The sequence below is a fragment of the Podarcis melisellensis genome (assembly GCF_964234715.1).
Source record: "Podarcis melisellensis genome assembly, chromosome: 13".
NCBI classification, from domain to species: Eukaryota; Metazoa; Chordata; class Lepidosauria; order Squamata; family Lacertidae; genus Podarcis; species Podarcis melisellensis.
This window is the reverse complement of record NC_138545.1, coordinates 31067534-31088015: the sequence shown is the minus strand read 5'-3', so window position 1 is coordinate 31088015 and position 20482 is coordinate 31067534. Positions and strand designations below refer to the sequence as shown.

General features: G+C 45.1%; 1 protein-coding gene across 2 annotated transcripts in view; it reads right to left on the bottom strand.

Moving 5' to 3' along the window:
- Positions 1-20482, bottom strand: part of LOC309355113 (corticotropin-releasing factor receptor 1) — a 69351-nt gene that overhangs the window by 27364 nt on the left and 21505 nt on the right. The window contains exon 2 of one of the 2 annotated variants that reach the window (XM_081885646.1): positions 17670-17754. The exons of the other annotated variant lie outside the window; for it this stretch is intronic. Within the exon in view, the coding sequence (XP_081741772.1) occupies positions 17670-17754 (85 nt within the window). The remainder of the gene's footprint in view (positions 1-17669; positions 17755-20482) is intronic. 2 annotated transcript variants of the gene reach the window in all.

Here is a 20482-nt window from a genome sequence, read left to right as displayed (position 1 = left end):
TCTCCATCAGCACTCCCCCCCCCCCGAATGTCTCCCTGCTGATATCCCCACATATTTATAGCATCTTTCCAGACCTCACCACACTGGTCCCAAAGGGACAGTAGTGAATATATTTGCAGCACACTCCTCAAAACCAGAATGCAACCCAGCTGTGCTGAGCTTTAAAGAGGTGGGATCAAGACCACCCTGCGTGCCCTCAGAACAGTGGTAGCCACACAAGACATGTGGTGCAGGACAGCCCCAGGCTCTGGGGGGGGGCACCAAAAACAGAAATATTTAGAAACTGTTGCATGCAGTTTCATCACACAAAGTTGTCATACGACAATTTTGGTTTGGTTCCTCATAATTTTTTATCTCTAAGCAGAAGCTATGTAATTTCAGATACTAGTCTATAATTAAACAAATTGGGAGAGCCTTCCCTGCACCCTATGCACACATTGGCCTCAGATAGCTTGTGTCCCATTCTGTAGCACTGACATAAATAATCTGTTTCCTGGCTCTTGCCTTCACTGTATTCTGTCTAAGGTCTCGATGCCCTTCCTGCCATCCTACACACCTGACTTCCACCTTCTGCCCAACATTGTTGCCTTATTGCCTGCTGGCGGTTCCCTGGACCCATTGATTGACAGGACCTAAGGTGCTTCCCACAACCCTCCCCTTTGCACCACTGGGCAATGGCTCTTTCGCACAGATCCTTGTATGGATGACTGTATGGATGGAAAACTTGGTCTCAAGCAGGAGGCTGGCCAGAGCTTCTGTTCATTGGCTTCTATGTGTGTCCTATCTTCACAGCTCACACATTCTGATGATTATTTTTTTGGATACACCTTGCCTTTCCCCTTCCTCCTTTATGGAAATAGCAGCTTTAGGGACACATTTAAATTGGGGAAACAGCACAGGGGTACACTATTCATCTTCTCCTTCAGCAACGCAACCCTGCTCTTAAGAAAAGGAAAATATGTTGAGAAATATTTGGAGAGTAGCCACCTAATGACTATTGCATTATATTCATAAGAAAAAGCTCTGTATAGGGTGAAAAGATCATCCCTGCCTATTAACCCTGTGCTTTATCCTCAAGGTGTAACTTACGCACAACTAGATGGTCTTGACCTAAACAGAGATATCCTTGCTTCTACCTTTTTCTTTTTTGCAGTTCTGTGGATAAGACTAATTGGTCAAACTGCCCTGTATGGAATTTGGTATTCGATAAAAGTGTTGAAATTAACCTTTTGGTACCTCCCAGGTAAAACCCTTGATGTATTTCTTTGGAAGACCAGCTAGGTCACTGCAACAGAGGCAAAAAGAGGATTGAGTCTGATGATGATTTGATGGATTCAGTTATAAAGAGATATGCGACTGTGTGTTGTTCAAGTACAGCCTGTACGTAGGCAGGATCAAATTCAGAAGCGGTTTATCCAGTTTCCATTCATGCTCTTGATTCATTATCTGTGCCCAAAATTGGTAACATAAGGCTGGCACAGCTATTTCTGAGCCTTCCTTCTTCTAACCGTCAAAATGGCGTACGCATAAGGAGCCAACTGGCAGAAGGTGATCTTTTCTTTTGGCATCAGATTTACCACTCCATTCACCCGAGTCAGAATGCACAGATCCCTGTATGGATGACTGTATGGATGTAACACACCACTTGAGCAAATATTACAGAGAGACGGGTGCAAGCATGCAAGTACAGTGAATACTTGAAACCGTTTCATACCAGATGAGTTCAGCTGTCTCAGTACTGTCTACTTTTCTTAAATCAGGGAGTGGGTGCTCCCAGTCCTGCCTCTTGAGATCCATTTTTAAGTGGGAAATGCTAGGGGCTGAGATTTAGAATTTCTGCATGCAACACGAGCTCTGCTTCTGAGCTACGGCCACTCTGCCTATAGATAAACATAACCTGCATTGCAAGGGGGTGGAATAGATGACTGTTGGGATCGCTTCCAACTCTACAACTCTATGATTCTATAGCCCATGACCACCCGCAGTCTAATATGCTTTGCACCAGCCAGATCAGCTGCTGCTGGGATTCCGATCTCTTTGTGCACAACCTAAGTAAAATAACTAGCTTCAGTTCTCACCATAATAGGTAGATGTGAGGCACACTCAAGATATTTGGAGCAGCCCAATGCACATAGTCCTTCGTTAGGCAGCAAGCCACACACACACACACACACACACACACACACACAATAAATATGGAAAGCCACTTTTCGTGACACAGCAACGCAACTCCCAGAATATATTCAAATACACAGCTGGATTATTGGATGTTGAAAATCTAATCATTATTCATTTCAGATCCCATGCATACTTCATCTGTTCTGCTACCGTGCTCTTTGATTTTAGGAAACTTTCAAAATTAACTGGATTCCAGTCCAAAACACATTTGTTTGGAAGAGAACAATTATCGTGTGATAGCAGGCTTGCTTCTTAATTATCATGCTACAAAATTGCTTCCTTGGAAAATTTCTATGTAGCTACGTAGCTTCTGAGGCTCAGTGGCCAGGACACACACTTAGCATTCAATACCTGGGTCCTTCTGAAGCACTTGCAACACTCTCAAGAATCATATATGCAACACTCTAAAAGAATCCTGCTTCTACACCAACCTGAGGGTGCAGGAAGCTACTGATGCCTGCTTTAACCAAGTCAGCACTAGGGGGAAAGCTCTCTTTCCACCAGCTGCTCCTACTTAAAAGAGCATGTTGCAAGCAATATGCCGTCTTGGTGGCTGGAGACAGATTCGTTACAGGGCTTCCTTCCGCAACTAATTGCCCACTTAATCAACTTTGATTGTCCTTGTCATCTGACAGGCTTCCCTGTGCCCAAGAGCAGAGGACATCCCTCCACACCTTGCATGAGAGAAATCCATAGCAATTACAAGATGTACGGTAAATGACAGGGAGCAGCAGAAAACGTACTTTTGGCTTTACCTAGACTCTTAATGAAGTGTAGGTGGGTTCCCACGAGACAAGACACAGTGATAACAGCAAAAACCTTTATTGAACAACAGGTGCAAAGCAACTCCTTATATACATTTCTGAAAGCCTGGGCCACTCCCACTCCCAACCTGATTGGCAGAACCCCATGACGTGAACTCTGAGAGCCAGTGTGGTGTAGTGGTTAAGAGCGGTAGTCTCGTAATCTGGGGAACCGGGTTCACGCCTCTGCTCCTCCACATGCAGCTGCTGGGTGACCTTGGGCTAGTCACACTTCTTTGAAGTCTCTCAGCCCCACTCACCTCACAGAGTGTTTGTTGTGGGGGAAGAAGGGAAAGGAGAATGTTAGCTGCTTTGAGACTCCTTAAGGGGAGTGAAAGGCAGGATATCAAATCCAAACTCTTCTTCTTCTTCTAATAACTCTTAGCCCTGAACTTTTACTGCAATCATCACCTCCAATGACAAATGGCTGCCGGGAGGAGTGTGTGTGCAATTTTGGGTGGGAAGTTGGAACAGGTTCAGAGACAAGGAGCATGCTCCAGATAGGTGTGCTTTTCCTTCAAAGCAAATGTGACCTGCTGAAGCACACTTAAAAAAAAAACCCAAACATGAGTAATGTCATGTTTTTCGTGGCCTGTCATACACATCCTCCCCAGCTCGTCACAGATGCCCACGACTTTTCTGTATTTCACACCATAAAAGGAAAAAAAGGACAGAGGTAAAATGCTTTGTGGCTAAAGGATGAAATAAAGCTTGCATGAAATCATTTTAACTTCATTGTACTTAGAGTTCCATTAAGCAGATTGTATGGGTGTATCATTTATATTTTACTTGGAACTGGCTCTGTGGTTTTTAAGTTAAGTCCCTGCTGCGTTTATTTCGTTACTGGCCATTGTGGCAGGGAGGAAAGGAACCTGTGCCTTTTGAAAGCTTTTGAGTGCCTGCCTCTGTCAAAATTGGATTCTGATCCTGCTGGAAGAAAGCTAGACAATAAGGAATAAAAATAACCATTAACCACAGCTCTGGGCCCTGATGTATTTTTAAAAAACTTATTCATAGCCATTTCTCTAGCACTTTTCTTTGTAAAAAGTGTTTCTGAATTCTGATTTCATTTATATATCCACACCACCACCTTCTGTGGTAGGCAAAGGATTCTCTGTGTGTCCAGCCAGGCACCACCTGCCTCAAGTATAACTTAGGCACCCTTATTTGGGGATAAGCCCCATTAAAACACAGTGAGACTTAGTAGTCGTGCCATTAGGGCAGAACTTTTGGACAGCTGGACTCCTGGACAGTAGAGCTGGCTTAGCATACAGTGGTACCTTGGTCCTCAAACTTAATCCGTTCTGGAAGTCCGTTCCAAAACCAAAGCGTTCCAAAACCAAGGTGCACTTTCCCACAGAAAGTAATGCAAAATGGATTAATCTGTTCCAGACTTTTAAAAACAACCCCTAATACAGCAATTTAACATGAATTTTACTATCTAACAAGAGCATTGATCCATAAAATGAAAGCACTAAACAATGTATTGCAGTTACACAATCTATCAGTAGCTGAACTGGGTCCACACAGTCACAAAAACAAAAAGAGCCGCAAAAACAAAAGCGCAAAATAAATAGCAAAAATAGACAGACCTCAGCATAACACTCAAAACGGAAGTGTGGCGCTCAAAGTGAAAGTGTGGCACTCAAATCAGAAGCGTAACACTCAAAATGGAGCAAATTCAGCTTCTGAAAAAAGTTTGCAAACTGCAACACTTACTTACTTGTTTGGGATCCAAGTTGTTTGAGTACCAAGGCATTTTGAGACCCAAGGTACCACTGTATTTTGAAATAAGTGAAACAATGCACATTTACCATCTAAAGACACACACATACACACACCCTGCCGCCAAAAAACTTAAGTCCACAAAGTCCAGAGTGATAAAAGTTAACTAATTGGACCACTGGATACTTGGGAACCACAACAGCTTTTGCAGAGCAGGCCTATGCATGTTTACTCCGAGGCAAGCCCCACTGAGTTTGCTGGGGCTTGCTCTCAGCTAAGCGTGACATTGTTTGCAGCCTCAGCAGTTTAATTGATTTCCAGCGGCACACCCATATAGCTTGTTGGTAGGGCTGGACGAGATTTTAATGAGAAACTACCTTATTTGCAGGGACGCGGGTGGCGCTGTGGGTTAAACCACAGAGCCTAGGACTTGCCGATCAGAAGGTCGGCGGTTTGAATCCCCACAACGGGGTGAGCTCCCGTTGCTTGGTCCCTGCCCCTGCCAACCTAGCAGTTCAAAGTGCAAGTAGATAAATAGGTAGCACTCCGGCGGGAAGGTAAACGGTGTTTCCGTGCGCTGCTCTGGTTCGCCAGAAGTGGCTTAGTCATGCTGGCCACATGACCCAGAAGCTGTACGCCGGATCCCTCGGCCAATAAAGCGAGATGAGCGTCGCAAAACCCCAGAGTCAGCCATGACTGGACCTAACGGTCAGGGGTCCCTTTACCTTTTTACCTTATTTGCATGAATATGAGAATCGAAACACAGCTATCCTTTGAAATTTCCATTTCTCCAAATCTTGCAAGGCAGTTCTCCAGCCAAACAGAAAGTACAAAATGAATAATATTAGGGGGGAAAGATGCACATGGGAGTGAAAATTACATGCAAAGTGCATTGTATTAGGTGAAACTGCTTGCAAAAATGTTAAAGTCGCATTAAAAAGGCTGCATATTGGAAGAAACACACAGTAAAATACGGACAAGTTTTCAGGAGGATTGTTTAAAAATAAATAAATCATAACATACTGCAGAGATGTGGAAAACCGAATTTAAGAGTGGAATGATGAAAAACATGGGGAACTGAAATTGAAACGTTTCTTTCATCCTTGCCTGTCAGTCATACTCTTTGGCAATTTAAGACCACAGGAGAATGACTCCATATTCAAAATTTCCCAAGCGCAATGAAAGAGGAAATAATATCAAAGAAATGCAGTTCTCTGAGTGTGGATCCTTATGTAGTCAGAATGGCACTATCCATACACAAGAGAGAGGTTGGCAGCCAGTGGGCTTGGAATAACCCCAAGATTTGCAGAAGTACAAAAAATTCTTTAGACACAGAAACGTTGTTTACCTTCCCGCCGCAGCAGTACCTATTTATCTACTTGCACTGGCATGCTTTCGAACTGCTAGATTGGCAGGAGCTGAGACAGAGCAACGGGAGCTCACTCTTTTGCGGGGATTCAAACCACCTACCTTCTGATTGGCAAGCCCAAGAGGCTCTGTGGTTTAGACCACAGTGCCACCCATGCCCCTTGATTGATTGATTGATTGATTTTAAAAACCCTCCATTGACACTTCCAGTAAATACACCTTTCATTACCTGATATCAAAACCCAGAGTTAGGGATATTATGCTGGACTCATGCAAAGCACAAGCCACAAAGACTTCAGCTACACAGCCTCCACCGATATAAACAGGAGCTGCTGAAGAGCCCCAGTAGAATGCAATGAAGTGGTGTCATGCTAAATTCTGAAGTCCAGGAAGTCATAGTTGGGATGTGCTATTGGGTCACCTGTGTCTAGAGATGTATGGAGGCAGCAGTTTCTGTGCTGTCCTGTGTTTGTCACAATCAGCGCTGTTTCCCTTCTGCTGCTGTTCGGCTTCTCTCCGGCTCCTGCCAAAACCTATCCACTATGGTTAAAACTAACAAAATTAATTACATAATGAATCACACAACTGATTCAAATGCATTTCAATGGAAGGGAAATGCCCAAAAGAAGGCGGGAAATAGTGTAATTGTTGACATAATGCTTGAAGACTAAAACAATAGGGAATACTGCTCAAACATTCCCTTGTGCGATTTCCATCCCTCCCAGCTTCAAAGTCTCTTGAAGATATGCTTTTTTGCTCAGGCTTTCCTGGATTGTTAAAGGTGGAGACTGCCCTTTTGTATTTTAAGACGCTGTATTTTATTTTTGTATGCTTTCAGTGTTGTTTTGATATCCTTCGGTTTGCTCTACTCACTTAGAGATGTTTTTATAGAAAGCAACCTAGAAATAAGATTACAGACCCCATACCCCCTTCCCTCCTGGAACCCATAGCCATGCCATAAAGAGAATAGAAAAATACAGGCAGCTGCATTCTTCCACTCAATATAGACTGCTGTGTTGATCCTATATATCATTATGGGTATACAGAATAATAAATATGGTATATAAACAGTGGCGTAGCGTGGGGGTGCAGGGGGGGCCGGCCGCACCGGGTGCAACATCTGGGGGGGGCACGCTCGCACTCGCAGCTCTCTGCCCTTACCTGGCTCACTCACTCTCTCTCACTGCAGTGCTGGCTGTGTGAATCCGATCCGAGCCACTGGGTCGCCGCCCACTGTGGAAGGGGTGGGTGCCAGGCGTGCGGTGCGGAGAGAGAGTGAGGGACTATCTGGGGGAGGGACAGTGCAGCGGCCGCCCAGCGCAGCGCTGAGCGCGGAAGAGAACCACACCAGCCCAGCCCAGGCAGCAGCAAGAAGAAGCTGGCAGCGGCAGCAGGTTAGGGGGCGCAAATTACTTGCCTTGCCCCTGGTGCTGACAACCCACGCTACGCCACTGTATATAAATGAACAGCAAAAATTATTTTAACTTTTTTAAAAGACGTTTTAATTATAATGTTTTGCTTTACCATATATTTAAATTAAGGATGTTTTAGTGCCCCAATGGACTTGTTATTGGGTATTTTAGTTATGTATTGATTTCATAGTTGAAAACATCTTAGAAGCCAATCTGGCATATTAGTGGTACATAAATTAATATATAAGAAAATAATAATAATTACAAACAGACACATGAGCAGCAATACATAGCACAATACCCAGTTCATTAGGATCAGCATGAAGGTAATTATATAGCTTCCTGGGAGTATAGTTTTGCTTTGTTTTTAATTCGTTTTTTATTAAGGATTTTCTTCTGTTAGAAAACAAACAAAGAATGTAATGTACATACCCTGGGAAAATAGTTGGATGTAATTGTATAGTTTTCTGGGAGTACGCTGCAACGTACTCAGTGGTGCTTGCTTCTGACAGCACAGATTCACCTTGTAAAACACACTGTTATTGAGCAAAAGATTTTAAGGCAGCTGAAACGCGACATTTAGCTTTTAGTAAGAAACACAAACAGTTTTGTAAAGAAGAGTTATCATTAAAACTCCGTGGCTGAAGTAGGGATTCCATCAAAGGAAAGGAAAGAAGTGCCTAGCCTCTGCTTGGCTGTTTCCCTCATTCTCTATGCTAATCTGTCATAAATAATAGTAAAAGTGGAAAGCTTCATGGTCAAATTATTCCCTCATCAAACCACTTGCCCTGGCACTCCGGAAGATAATGCCATCATTATCAAGAGCTGCACCCTTTTATTTTCCCTCCACTGATGTTATGGAGCGCTTCCACGATTAATTGAACTCAGTGGTGCCACCAGAGCAGGACTGGGACTCAGCAGGACTCAGCAGAATGAGCAGGAAGGCCCCTAAACACAGCAAGGTTGGCACACCTGATTATGAAGTTAGTGGAATAAAACACACAATCATCTAATAAGGTGGGAGGGATGCTCCTGTGAAATAATTTAAGACTGGAAAATCCAGTGGCACCATTAAGTCCAGAGTCTAAAATTATGTAACAGCACCACTGAACATCTTGCTAATAGTTCCCACCAGCACCACCACTCTGCCATGTGACGGACAGTTTGATTATGGGTTGGCTTGCTTGTGCATCTTCCCATCTGCTTGCCGCTTTCTTTGCTGTATCAATCTTGGCAGGCGTGTAGCAAGCGGCAAGCAAACAGTGCATCACCCAGACACTCTCTGGGATATTAATGGACAAGGAGCCCAAGAAGCCACTGGCACTACAGGTTTGGGCATGACAAATGGCAGGGGAAAGCAGCGGCCATCCATCACGCCTGGCACCCAAGGGCACGCGGCAGCTACCAAAGCAAAAGGAAAGAGGTCCTTTAGGGTGGAAAACAAATGAGAAACAAGAAGGCAGGTTCCTTTCCCAGCCAAAGAGGGGAGGGGAGCATTTCGTCACATCTTTACTGGACAGATGACTCTAGTTTAGAAACTCTGGAGTTTTCTGGGAAGCTGCATCCTTTGACTGTGAGCATCCTCAGTCTAGATGGTTTTCTGCTAGTGTGCACACTAAGAGGCATTCCTCTTGAGTCTGCCTGGCTGAAAATGTGCGGGAAATAAATTCACAGCTCTGAGACCTCCAGTTGTGCTGGAACTGTGCATTCCCCCCTAAGATTCTTCGGAGGAAAGCCAAGATATAAATTAGGTAGAGTGGTTGGCAGCAGTGGCGTGCGCTGAAATTTTCCGTAGGGCCAGAAGCGCCAGCTTGCGAGGGAGATTGGGGAGGGGGCACGTGACATCTTGACGTCCTGGCATCATGCATGTGAGCATCGCACCTCCATCTTTTAGCCAGACGGAAGCTTCTTGGGCTTTGGGAAGGAGGTGCCAGGGTTCTGATAGAAGAAGCAACCCAAGTGACGGATTGTAGGGAAGCAAGATATGGGAGGGTGGAGAGCCCTAGCTACCCTCACGCACACCTCCTTTTTGATGCTAAAATTTGATCCCACTGTGTACATCAACAGTGGTGAGTGACAGGTGCCTGGTGCAAGGGCACCCTCCATGCGGCGCTGACTACCTCCTTCATCGATCCAGATCTTGATATCCTATCAATGAGCAGACATACCTCTCCGAACACATTCTTTAATACTAATCTAATATAAGGTGTCTGAAGAAGAGAAGAGTTTGGATTTGATATCCCGCTTTATCACTGCCCTAAGGAGTCTCAAAGCGGCTAACATTCTCCTTTCCCTTCCTCCCCCACAACAAACACTCTGTGAGGTGAGTGGGGCTGAGAGACTTCAAAGAAGTGTGACTGGCCCAAGGTCACCCAGCAGCTGCATGTGGAGGAGCGGGGAATCGAACCCGGTTTACCAGATTAGGAGTCTACCACTCTTAACCACTACACCACACTGGCTCTCAGTATGATATATCCCAGGTAGCAGTCTAGCAGCTGCATTCTGGATTAGTTGTAGTTTCCAAGTCAGTCCCGAATGGCAGCCCCGTGTAGAGCGCGTGTAGAACCCGGTTCACCAGATTACGAGTCCACTGCTCTTAAGCCGTGTTTAAAAAGTGTTGCCTTTTCTCAAACAGATATATTTCTCCCTCTTCTCAGTAATCATTGATCGGTGGGGATATACAAATGGATTGATACATGAATTCAGATAAGGTGAATGTATTGTGTGGGGTAAATAAGGAAAAGTGTGAAGGAGAACACAAATCAAGTCACAAAAGGAAAAAGTAATGAATAGATGACATAAGGTTCTGCACCAGTTTAAGACCCAGCAGTATTATGGGTTTCAAAAAGTGTCGTATTTTGCTTTTCAAGTTAAAGAGGGGTTAAAAAAAAATACTAAGGATGGCATCCAATGTTGTTTTTTTTAGGGGGGGAATAATAGAGCAAGTAGATGCTTAGGAAGCTGGATTTATGCTCATTTTTTTTTCTTGTGCACCTGCAGAATCACAATTTACCCACAACCCTGGTTTTCACTAATAATAATAATAATAATAATAATAATAATAATAATAATAATAAATTTTATTTATACCCTACCCTCCCTGGCCAAGGCCGGGCTCAGGGCGGCTAAAACCAAATATATAATACATTAAAAACACAAAATCAAACAATTGATTAAAACACAGCTCAAAATCACAGTAAAACCAAAATAAAATTAAGTGGCCAACCCACGAATCACAGCCATGAAGGTAGGAATATTAAATATTTGCCAGGTCCGGTCACCAGTGCTGGTCCCATATGGACCGATAGAAAGGGCCAAGGGGGCCACTTATATACAGGGTTTCATTTATGGCATGCCTTGTAAATAAAGTCAGAAAAGTTACTAGCCAACCATTTGTTACTAACGCTTCCGCTTCCACACAACAGTGCTAATGATGTTGGTCTATGTGGGGAGGCCTGCTGACCATTGGCAGGCCAGAGGTAAATTATGTCTGGAGAAATGGGGGCAGGGAAAGGGTGACCTTATGGTTCTCCCTGCAGCCTCTTTCAAACAGGACTGACTCACCTGCTGAAAATGCCAATACTTAATTTCAGGCAGCAGTTTTGCAAAGCCCTGTAAATGAGCAGCTTGGCAGAGACATCTATCATCCGCAATCCGTAAGGCCCATCCATCAACCCCAAAAACAAGCCCACGATTCCTCGGCCAGTGGCAGCGTTTGGCCAGGTGTTTTGCAAGCACACATCCTCCTCTCCCTCTGTCTCTCCTCCCTAGCACTGGTCTTTCTACTGAACTGGCCTAAGGAGGCTGCATACCTGTAATGCCCCTGGTTGGTCTTCAGCTCAGTTTTGCTCACAGCAGACTCATAAGAATTAGGAGGACTAAGTTAGGTCCATTCGCTTCATTGAGTTTATTCTGAGAAAAATGTAGTTGGCTGCCACTATCCGGAGTTTTATCCTCCCTCACCCTCCATGCCCAACCCACATCCTCATAGATAAGTGAGTAAAATGGATCTGAAACCAAAGGAGGAAAAGCAAGAAAACGTTTGTGCGTATTTTGATGCATGTGTTGGAACCTGTATCCATAGAGGGCCTGGGAATCCCAGGATAGACTGTAGCTTGGTGTTAGGACACCTGCTTTACATGCAGAAAGACTCATCTTCAATCCACTGGTGTGCCCAGGTAGAGTGGGGGAAAGCGCCAGCCAGAAACCCTGGAGACCTGCTGCCAGCCCGTGCAGGTAACACTGAGTTAAAGGGGTGCATGACTCTAACTCATTCTAAGCTAGCTTCCTGTGTTAGTTAGTTATTCCATTTATATACCGCTTTTATCTCCTAAGGATCTCAAGGTGGTGTATATGGTTCTCCTCTTCATTTCATCCTCACAACAACCTTGTGAGGTAGGTTAGGCTAAGAGATGGTGGGCTGGCCGGAGGTCAACCAGCGAGTTTCATGGCCAAGTGGGGATTCAAACCCTGGGACTCCCAGGTCCAAGCCCAACACTCTAACCATTACACCACACTGGCTCTGGCGTTCTTCAGATTCTGAAAAATGACCCCTGGCCGCAATGCTGGCTCCAAAAATCTGGGGATCCTTAGGCAAGATGCATTCAACCTGTATTAGGTGATGCTTGAAAACTGTGGGTTTTAATACTGCCTTTGGGTGAAGAGCATTTGACCCACCTGCTCCATTTCCTTTCCTACCCAGTTGCCTTTGCCCTTCTGCATACCAGACAGAGAACCACTGAAGCAGAAGCAATAGGATGACCAGTAATGCATCGCCAAAGAAGAAGGTCTTTTATCACCGCCCCCATAATGGTGGGGGGAGAGGGGAAAAAAGAGGCCACCAATTTGCATTTAATTTGCACATGAGAATTCATATGCATAGATGGGAGATTTAGAATAATTACCATAATTTCAGTAGAAATGCAATACATCTCACCGTAATGGCAAAGACACCAGGCGACTTGGTTGCAGGAACCAGCTGCTGCCAGCTTCTGATGGGCAACTTCAAGGCTCCTGCTTTGCCTTTTTCTAGTTCCTTATCCTCAAACTGACTGGATAGTCCTCAAACAGAGGGCACCATCAAACATTTATTCTACCTGTGATGGATTTCCACATGAGGCCTCCAGGAGGAAAGGAGAGAGTGCTGAGCCACAGCTGCAAATCCGATAAAAGGCCAGTTATAATGGAGGGTGTCTGGGACGCAGGTGGTGCTGTGGGTTAAACCACAGAGCCGATCGAAAGGTTGATGGTTCAAATCCCCGCGACGGGGTGAGTTCCCATTGTGCGGTCCCTGCTCCTGCCCACCTAGCAGTTTGAAAGAACGTCAAAGTGCAAGTAGGTAAATAGGTACTGCTCCGGTGGGAAGGTAAACGGTGTTTCCGTGCGCTGCTCTGGTTCGCCAGAAGCGGCTTAGTCATGCTGGCCACATGACCCAGAAGCTGTACGCCGGCTCCCTCAGCCAATAAAGCGAGATGAGCGCCGTAACCCCAGAGTCGGCCATGACAGGACCTAATGGTCAGGGGTCCCTTTACCCTTTACCTTTTAACGGAAGGTGTCAGGTGCTTATCAAAGGAGCCCTGACAGATGTATAAGGCCCTGGGGAGGAGCAACTAGCCAAACAGGTCTCGCTTTCTGTCTCCTGCCTAGCCTAGAACTCTCTCCGTTCCCTTTACACTTAACCCATGACCCAAATCAGAAACTCTTCATGAGAGCGTGCTTTATAAAATTACTCAGTATGATTTAATGACTTGGCAGATGCAATCCACACGAAGGAGTAGCTGCAGCAAAGCGTGCTCCTTAATTAGGCAGGAAATTAACTTGCAAGTTAATTAATATGAATTTAATGAATGCCATTTACACTGGGCATTTCTGGATTGGGTGGAGGAGAGTCTTGACTAGTACGATTCTAAGCCCAGTGTTGTCAAACACAAGCTGGAGAAGGGAGTTTATTCATACTGTGTCCTTTGGGTCTCCTACCCCACTCCAAATAAATCACTGAACTATCCTCAGGGCTAGGATGCATGACGCTCACATGCCAAGATGGCTCATCTAACAATGGCTCCTGCCTCACTCATGAGCCAATATCAGCCTCGTTCCCCATTCTTTAGGGGATTAGAACCTAATCAGGACCAGGATGCAGGGGCGGAAGAAGGGGTGTGTGGTGGGGCCGGTTGCCCCTAGTGTCACCACTGAGGGGGGGTGACAAAATGCCAGGCAGCACTCACAGCAGGGCCTGCAGTGCACCTGAGCCACCCATATCTCCTGGAAGTGACACGGTGGCTTGGGTGCCTGCAGGCTCTGCGCTGCCCCAAATGGTCCACCTCAGCTGTAGGGTGGCTGAATGGGAGGAGGCAGGCAGACTCCTTGGAGGCCCCGAGGAGTATCCTGCCCTGCGGGCGGCTGGCCTTGGCCCCGGGCGCAGGGCACGCGCGCCACCCTAGGTGCCCGAAGGGCTGCCTCCGCTGCTGCCAGGATGAACCTTTTTCACTTTGAGGGTGACATTAGGCAACCTTCCAGGAACCTATAGTTGGAAAAGTTTCAGGGGCATTTGAGGATTGAAGATAATGTTTGCTTATAGAAAGTGGCTTTGGTGGCTTTTATATTGGACCAAACTGCAGGAGGCAGTGGAAGACAGGAGTGCCTGGCGTGCTCTGGTCCATGGGGTCACGAAGAGTCGGACACTACGAAACAACTAAACAACAACAGACAGAGTGGATATTATTTCTTTTACAGCAAACAGATGAAGAATTGGAACTTCTTTATTTTCTGAATCTTCCCTCCCTCCCTCCCTCCCTCCCTCCCTCCCTCCCTCCCTCCCTTTCTTCCTCTCTCTCTCTCTCTCTCTCTCTCTCTCTCTCTCTCTCTCTCTCTCTCTCTCTCTCTCTCTCCCCCCCCCCCCCATTTTTGTGTTTTTATTGTATCTAGATAAAAGTCTTGGTTTGGGTTTTTTAAAAAAATAAAAAGGGAAAAGATATTAAGTTTTGTATTTTTCTCCATAAACCTTAAGATTTTTTTTTTAATTTTTAATTTTTATTTTAATGAAGGGACAACCAAAGTGATCAAGGAAGGGGTGGAGAGACTCCTTTTTGGAGAAGGTTTGCAGCGTTTGGGACTTTTTAGTTTAGAGAGAAGGCAGGGAAGAAGTGACATGATAGAAATTTGTAAAATTTACATGTGGCGTGGGGAAAGTAGACAGAGAAAGGGTTTTTCTCCCTCTCCCGTAACACCAGAAATCATGGATATCCAATGAAGCTGAATGTTGGAATATGCAGCTTGTTATGTATTCAGTGGCCTGTGTTTGCCTGAGCTTGAGTCTGGACTAAGGATTCTGAGCCCCTGTGTTCTGATTCAATACATGATATCCAATCACAGAACATTTCGTGACTTGGGCCTCTGCCATTGGCCCTTAAACTCAGAGTCATGATTCACAGCTTGGACGTTTAGAGAGCCAATCGCATTGGGAGTGGGAGTGGCCCAGGCCTTCAGAAATGTATATAAGCAGCTGCTTTGCCCCTGTTGTCCAGTTCTGTTAGTTCAATAAAAGTTCTTGCTGTTAGCACTGTGTCTTGCCTTGTGGGAACCCACCTACACTTCACAGCTGCCCCAACCTTATTGTTATCACCACCACATTCTAGCCAACTCAGCTATCCAGGTTCTAGGTGGCCCCCAACTTAGACGGCTTTCAAAAAACATTGGACATATTTGTGGAGGAGTCTAACAATGGCTACTAGCCGTGATGGCTGTGCTCTGACTCCACAGCTGTAGGCAGTAATGCTTCCAAATACCAGTTGTGGTTCGAGGACCCGACCCCCGCAATGTGGAAAGAATACACACGGACACGTGATATAAGGTTAATGGGCAAGGAAAGGCCACAACTTTATTGATTACAGCAGTGAAAAGGTATTGGCTTAGGCATTGGATTTGAACAAGTGGGTTTATTCACCAGTAGGTGGAGCCAGTTGATGCCGATCCAACTATAGGCTCACCCCTAATGTCACCGAGGGTCGTGCCATGGCCTCCCGCCAAGCAGGCATCGGACAGAATACACGACCGCCAGATTCCTTTAACGGAATACCCCTAAAAATTGAAGGCATAGGCGATGGCCACACCTAGCTCTTCGACACAGCAAAACACATTATTCCAATGCCTAACCTACCCACCAATACCACAAAAAGTTGTGACGATTGCTACGAGGTAGGCGAAAAAACCAAAAAGGGCCTAATGCCAAATGGAAAAACTCCTACCAGGCCCCCTAGACAACCAGGGCGACCAACCTAAGGTCCATAGCAAGGCCAGTGACCTAAGCCCTAACTAAAAGGGGAGTGGAGGGTGGGTGACTCGTGGTGAGAGGACGAAGAAGGAGGCCGGGCGAAGGCTGCCGCCGCAGCAAAAGGCTGCTGAACACGCCCCCCTCAGGCACCTGGTTGGATGCCTGCTGAGGGGCGTGGGCGCCAGCCAGGTGAGGTGAAGGCAGGGGGCAAACGCCCCCTGCTAGGGGCGGAGCTCGGGCTCCCGCCCACAACCACTCCCCTCTCTTGCAGGGAGGAGAGTCTTTGCTGGAGATCACAGGAGGGAAGATTACTGTTGTGCTCAGGTCCTGCTCAAGGGCTTTCCCTAGTTCTTGCCATCTCTCCTCTCCATCCATGAAAGCAGAAGGCATCATCAGAGCTCAAGAACACAGTCCAGCCAGGCGAAAACACTGAAGGGGAAGCAGGGGTGGCTGGAGAGTTCCAAGGGCTGCATAGAGAAGCCTGGGCTGGATCTACACTGACCTGTTTAACGTTATTAGAACGGTATTAGATACATCATTCTAAAACATCACAGGGCATACTTGGGGGGGGGGAGTGTTTCTTATCACTGTCAGAATGCTGTTTCCCTACTGCTAGTTGCTGGTTGCTCTGCAGCAAAGGTGTCACATTTTAGTAATGCATAATGAACGTTAAAAGTAGAACGTCATGCAGCCATATGGTTATCAAAACCATTCCTCAACCCTTCCTTAACATTAAAAACCTAGCATTGTTAGCAATTTACAATGGGGTGGGAGGTTCACAGGCTATGAAGGACTCGCTCATAAATTTATTGAAAGCTTCACATATTATTGTAGCTAGGAAGTGGAAGGGGCAAGCAGAATACAAAAGAGAAGGATGGTATAAAGAGGTGTGGGATATGCGAATAGATATCGATCTGGCCCTTGATCGATAGAGCCGCGACTTCAGACAGCTTTACGATCCCAATCAATCACTTACAGCGGTCCGGCACGCTTCCTCCCAAGCTGCGCAATAACTCCTGCTGTCTCTTCTCAGTCACGGCTTTTAGCAGAGTAGAACACAGCGTGTAAAGCAGTCTTGCTCCTTGTAAGCACACATAGACAGATTTGTCTATTTACAGCTCTTTATTAAAACATTACAGCATCAAAGTCCGTCACTGCTGGCAGCCATTGCCTCCCTCTCAGATACACAGAGGGAACATTCTTCTCCCCTCAGAGTCACAGGGGAACTGAAAGTACAGGGAAAAAGCTCCTCCTTAGCTTCTGTCTCCTCCCAGCTTCTAACAGCTGACGTCGGAATGTGACGCACACTCAGAACAACTTAACCAGTTAAGTTCTGAACCAGTTAAGTTCTGAGCAATTGTTGATAAATTAACATATGCCATTAAGGTAAGATGGGGAATATGCAGGAGAAATTATTTTGAGGAGATATGGAGGGTGTTTGTAGAATTTGTACCGTTAAAACGGAAAGGGGTCAAACCATCGCAAGAGGTGTTGAAATTTTGGAAGGTTAGATAGTTACAATGGAATGGTCTTGGTGGTGGGGTGCACGTTTTTCTTCTTATTTATTTATAATTATTACTTTGTCAAAATAAAATTACAAATTAAAGAAGAAGAAGACGACATTAAAAACCATGAGTGTAGATCTGTCCCTGGAGTGTCACTCATGTCCTCCAGGCCTGAAATTCCCTACCCTTGGTCTTAAAGAGCCAGATAAGACCTCCAGGTGACCCACTGCCAACCAGAACCTGACATTTACTGAACCCAGCCCACTGGGCACAAACCTTAGTCTCAAAACACAGAGATCAACCTCGTAGTCTCAGAACCTTGGTGAGTGCTTGCATTTCCCCTGTCCCCGAAGCAGGATAGTGTGATGGTTTCCCGGAGACAAGAGCCAAATAGCAGGAGCCCACTTACCAGTGATGTTGGTGGCCAGAGAAAGGTTCTCACAGTGTTCATCCTGGATGGAAGCTGCGGCAAGGTTGATCCAGAAGAGAATAACCTGTGTGAGAAGGAGAGGCTAATGCCGTGAGGCTGCAGGGGAAGAAATGGTCTCTATACCCTTCCATTCTCTGTCCGATTCCCTCTCTCAATTGATAGTTTTGGGGCAAGGTCCTCCAGAGGAAAGGCAGTCTCCTTTGCCAGATCTGGTCTATTGAAGGGTTCTGTAGGTTGTTAATTGACTCATTAGTATGCTCAAATCTTTGATGTGCTTTAATTGAATTGCTAACTGGAATTGTCATGTTGTAGCGGTATTAAAAATGTAATTGTGGATTATCTGCTATTTTCTGTGAACTGCTCTGGGTGCAATAGATTGGAACCAGAGTAAGGCTGCAATTCCTATACCAACTTACCTGTGAGCAAGTCCCATAGAAGTCAGTGGAGCACACTTTGGAGTAATCATGTATAGGACTGCGCTGTAAGCTAGTTGTACTTTGCTCCCTTTGGAATCAATGGGTCTTAAAATTAAGTCATGACTAGCTTGTTGAATTGATTGCATTGAAGTGTGACTAACTTAATTTGGAGCCAATCCAATGCACTTGTAGAAAATGTGGCTTACAGATAACTGGACTGGACTGGACGGCCTCTGAGGCTGCTTCCAACTCTTAAAATTCAGTAATGTTATGAGTCTATGGCAGCTCATTCTGAAAGACTGAGTGGAGTGTAGGAATGACTGCAGCAATGTGGTTTTTTCACTCCACCAGCACAAACTTTGGAGAGCAGAACTGTGAGAAAAACTGAAACAAATATCCACGAATGTTCAAAACTGGCAAAAAGGAGAGCTTGTAATTTAAACACTGAATGGTGACTTTAAAAAAAACAAACGAGCTAACGTTTCCGAAGGTACTAAATGTCCTTCATATATATTGGCATATTTTAATTGCTTTGGCAGGCCCCACTTAACAAGGTAAGCTCATGTAAATGTCCAATACCTGGGACATATTTGATCATTCAGAGTATTTTCAGCATGGGAATTCCTCTATCCATTTTCCTTCACCACCCACTGATTGCCTGTAAAGTGCCATCTCCCCCCTCGATAAATATTCCTTTTCAAAACTGCAGTGAGGTTCACAAGCAGTGTGAGATGATGATAGCAGCCTGCTGTAAGTAGGGTTGCCAAGTCTGCTGGATTCTGGGCGGAGAAATCTTTCCATCCTTTTCTTCGCTCCTGTTTATAGCGCATCGTATTAAAAAATAAAAATGAAAGCACTGTCCTCTGAGAGTGAAATTACCTGCTTGTGGAGTGAGCAGGCACCTATATTGCTCAGGGTAAACCTTGAAGGTGCTATGACATATGAAAGGCAAATGTGAAGAAGGATGCCTTCCTTCAGCCTAAGTAACACATGCAGATATATGCTGATGAGAAGGGTACACTGTTGGTCCAGACATTTCAGTGTCTGCAACAAGATGTGATTGCTGTGTCAGGAAGTGCCCTGACAGCTCTGGAGAAGGAAGATGGATGGGGTTGCAGCTTCGGAAGAATTCGCCAACAGGGCTCTGGACACTCTTGTTACAAGATAATTGCCGCACTTTATTGGGCAAATAATTCTTCCTGCTGTTTACAGCCAAACAGAACAATGTCTCTGGGAGAGAGGGGGAAAGATGCTTTGACTTAAAAAGGCAGAATTTGATTTCTAAAAGGAAAGATGTCACAGCTCAAGACTCTCTGAAATGCATGCCCTTTGACCAGAGACCCTCTCTTGTAATCTCTGTGGTCTATGCAGCTGCATTCGGACTGCACAATAAATAATAATAATAATAATAATAATAATAATAATAATAATAATAATAATAATAATAGTATTTAAACCCAGCCATTCCCGTTCAAAAACCGGGCTCAGGACGGCTAACAACAAATTTAAAACACTTATTGTAAAAGCAGCATAAAATACAGTATAAAAACATGAATAACAATGAAATTCAGAAATCAATTTAGGGGAAATAAGCATTAGGTAATCACCAGGGCTAGCTGGCTGAATTGGTCCTACTTGGGCCAGCGAGGCGGCCAGGGGAGAATTAGCTGTGGAGTCTCAGAGCGGGTAACAATAAACATAGTTTAGCTCTGGAGTGTATTAAATAGTAATAATGAAAATGGGGAGACTGAGCACATTATGCCTGTGTTTAGATGTCAGGATAAACTATGGGTTTAAACATACTTTAGCCCAGGAGTATGTGAAACAGTAATAAAGAAAAAGCGGATATCTGAGCATATACAGGCTGTGTTTGGGCACCACAGTAAACTACGGTGTAGTGTGATGGAAACATGCCTTGCTCCTTTCAGTCTCATGTACTCCCCCCTCCTCTTTTAGCATGGCCACAGGGAGAAGTTTGGAATTTTTTGCTTCCATTTCCCATTAACTGAACCCAGCACATTGTGTTTGATCTTAACTATGGTTTGTTTGAAAGAAGCCAACTTCCAACCGTGGTTATTGAATCCATTTTTATAAAAAACAACAACAACCCATAGTCAACATTAACCATATTAAGTGTTCAGACTAATCAAAAACTTTACTGAACTGAAATCAGAAGTGAAAGCTTCCGATCTACACCTTGCGGGGCGCATGCAAGCATAGGAAGGAGCCTAGTTAATTCCCATTACAGCAAACTATCATTAACCATGATGTCCAAATACAGCCTCCGTGTGCTCATCGTCCTTCTCCTTATTGCTATTCACATGCTCCAGGGCTGGAGTGAAGCCCCAGCTCAAATGAAACCCAAGAATGAAGATT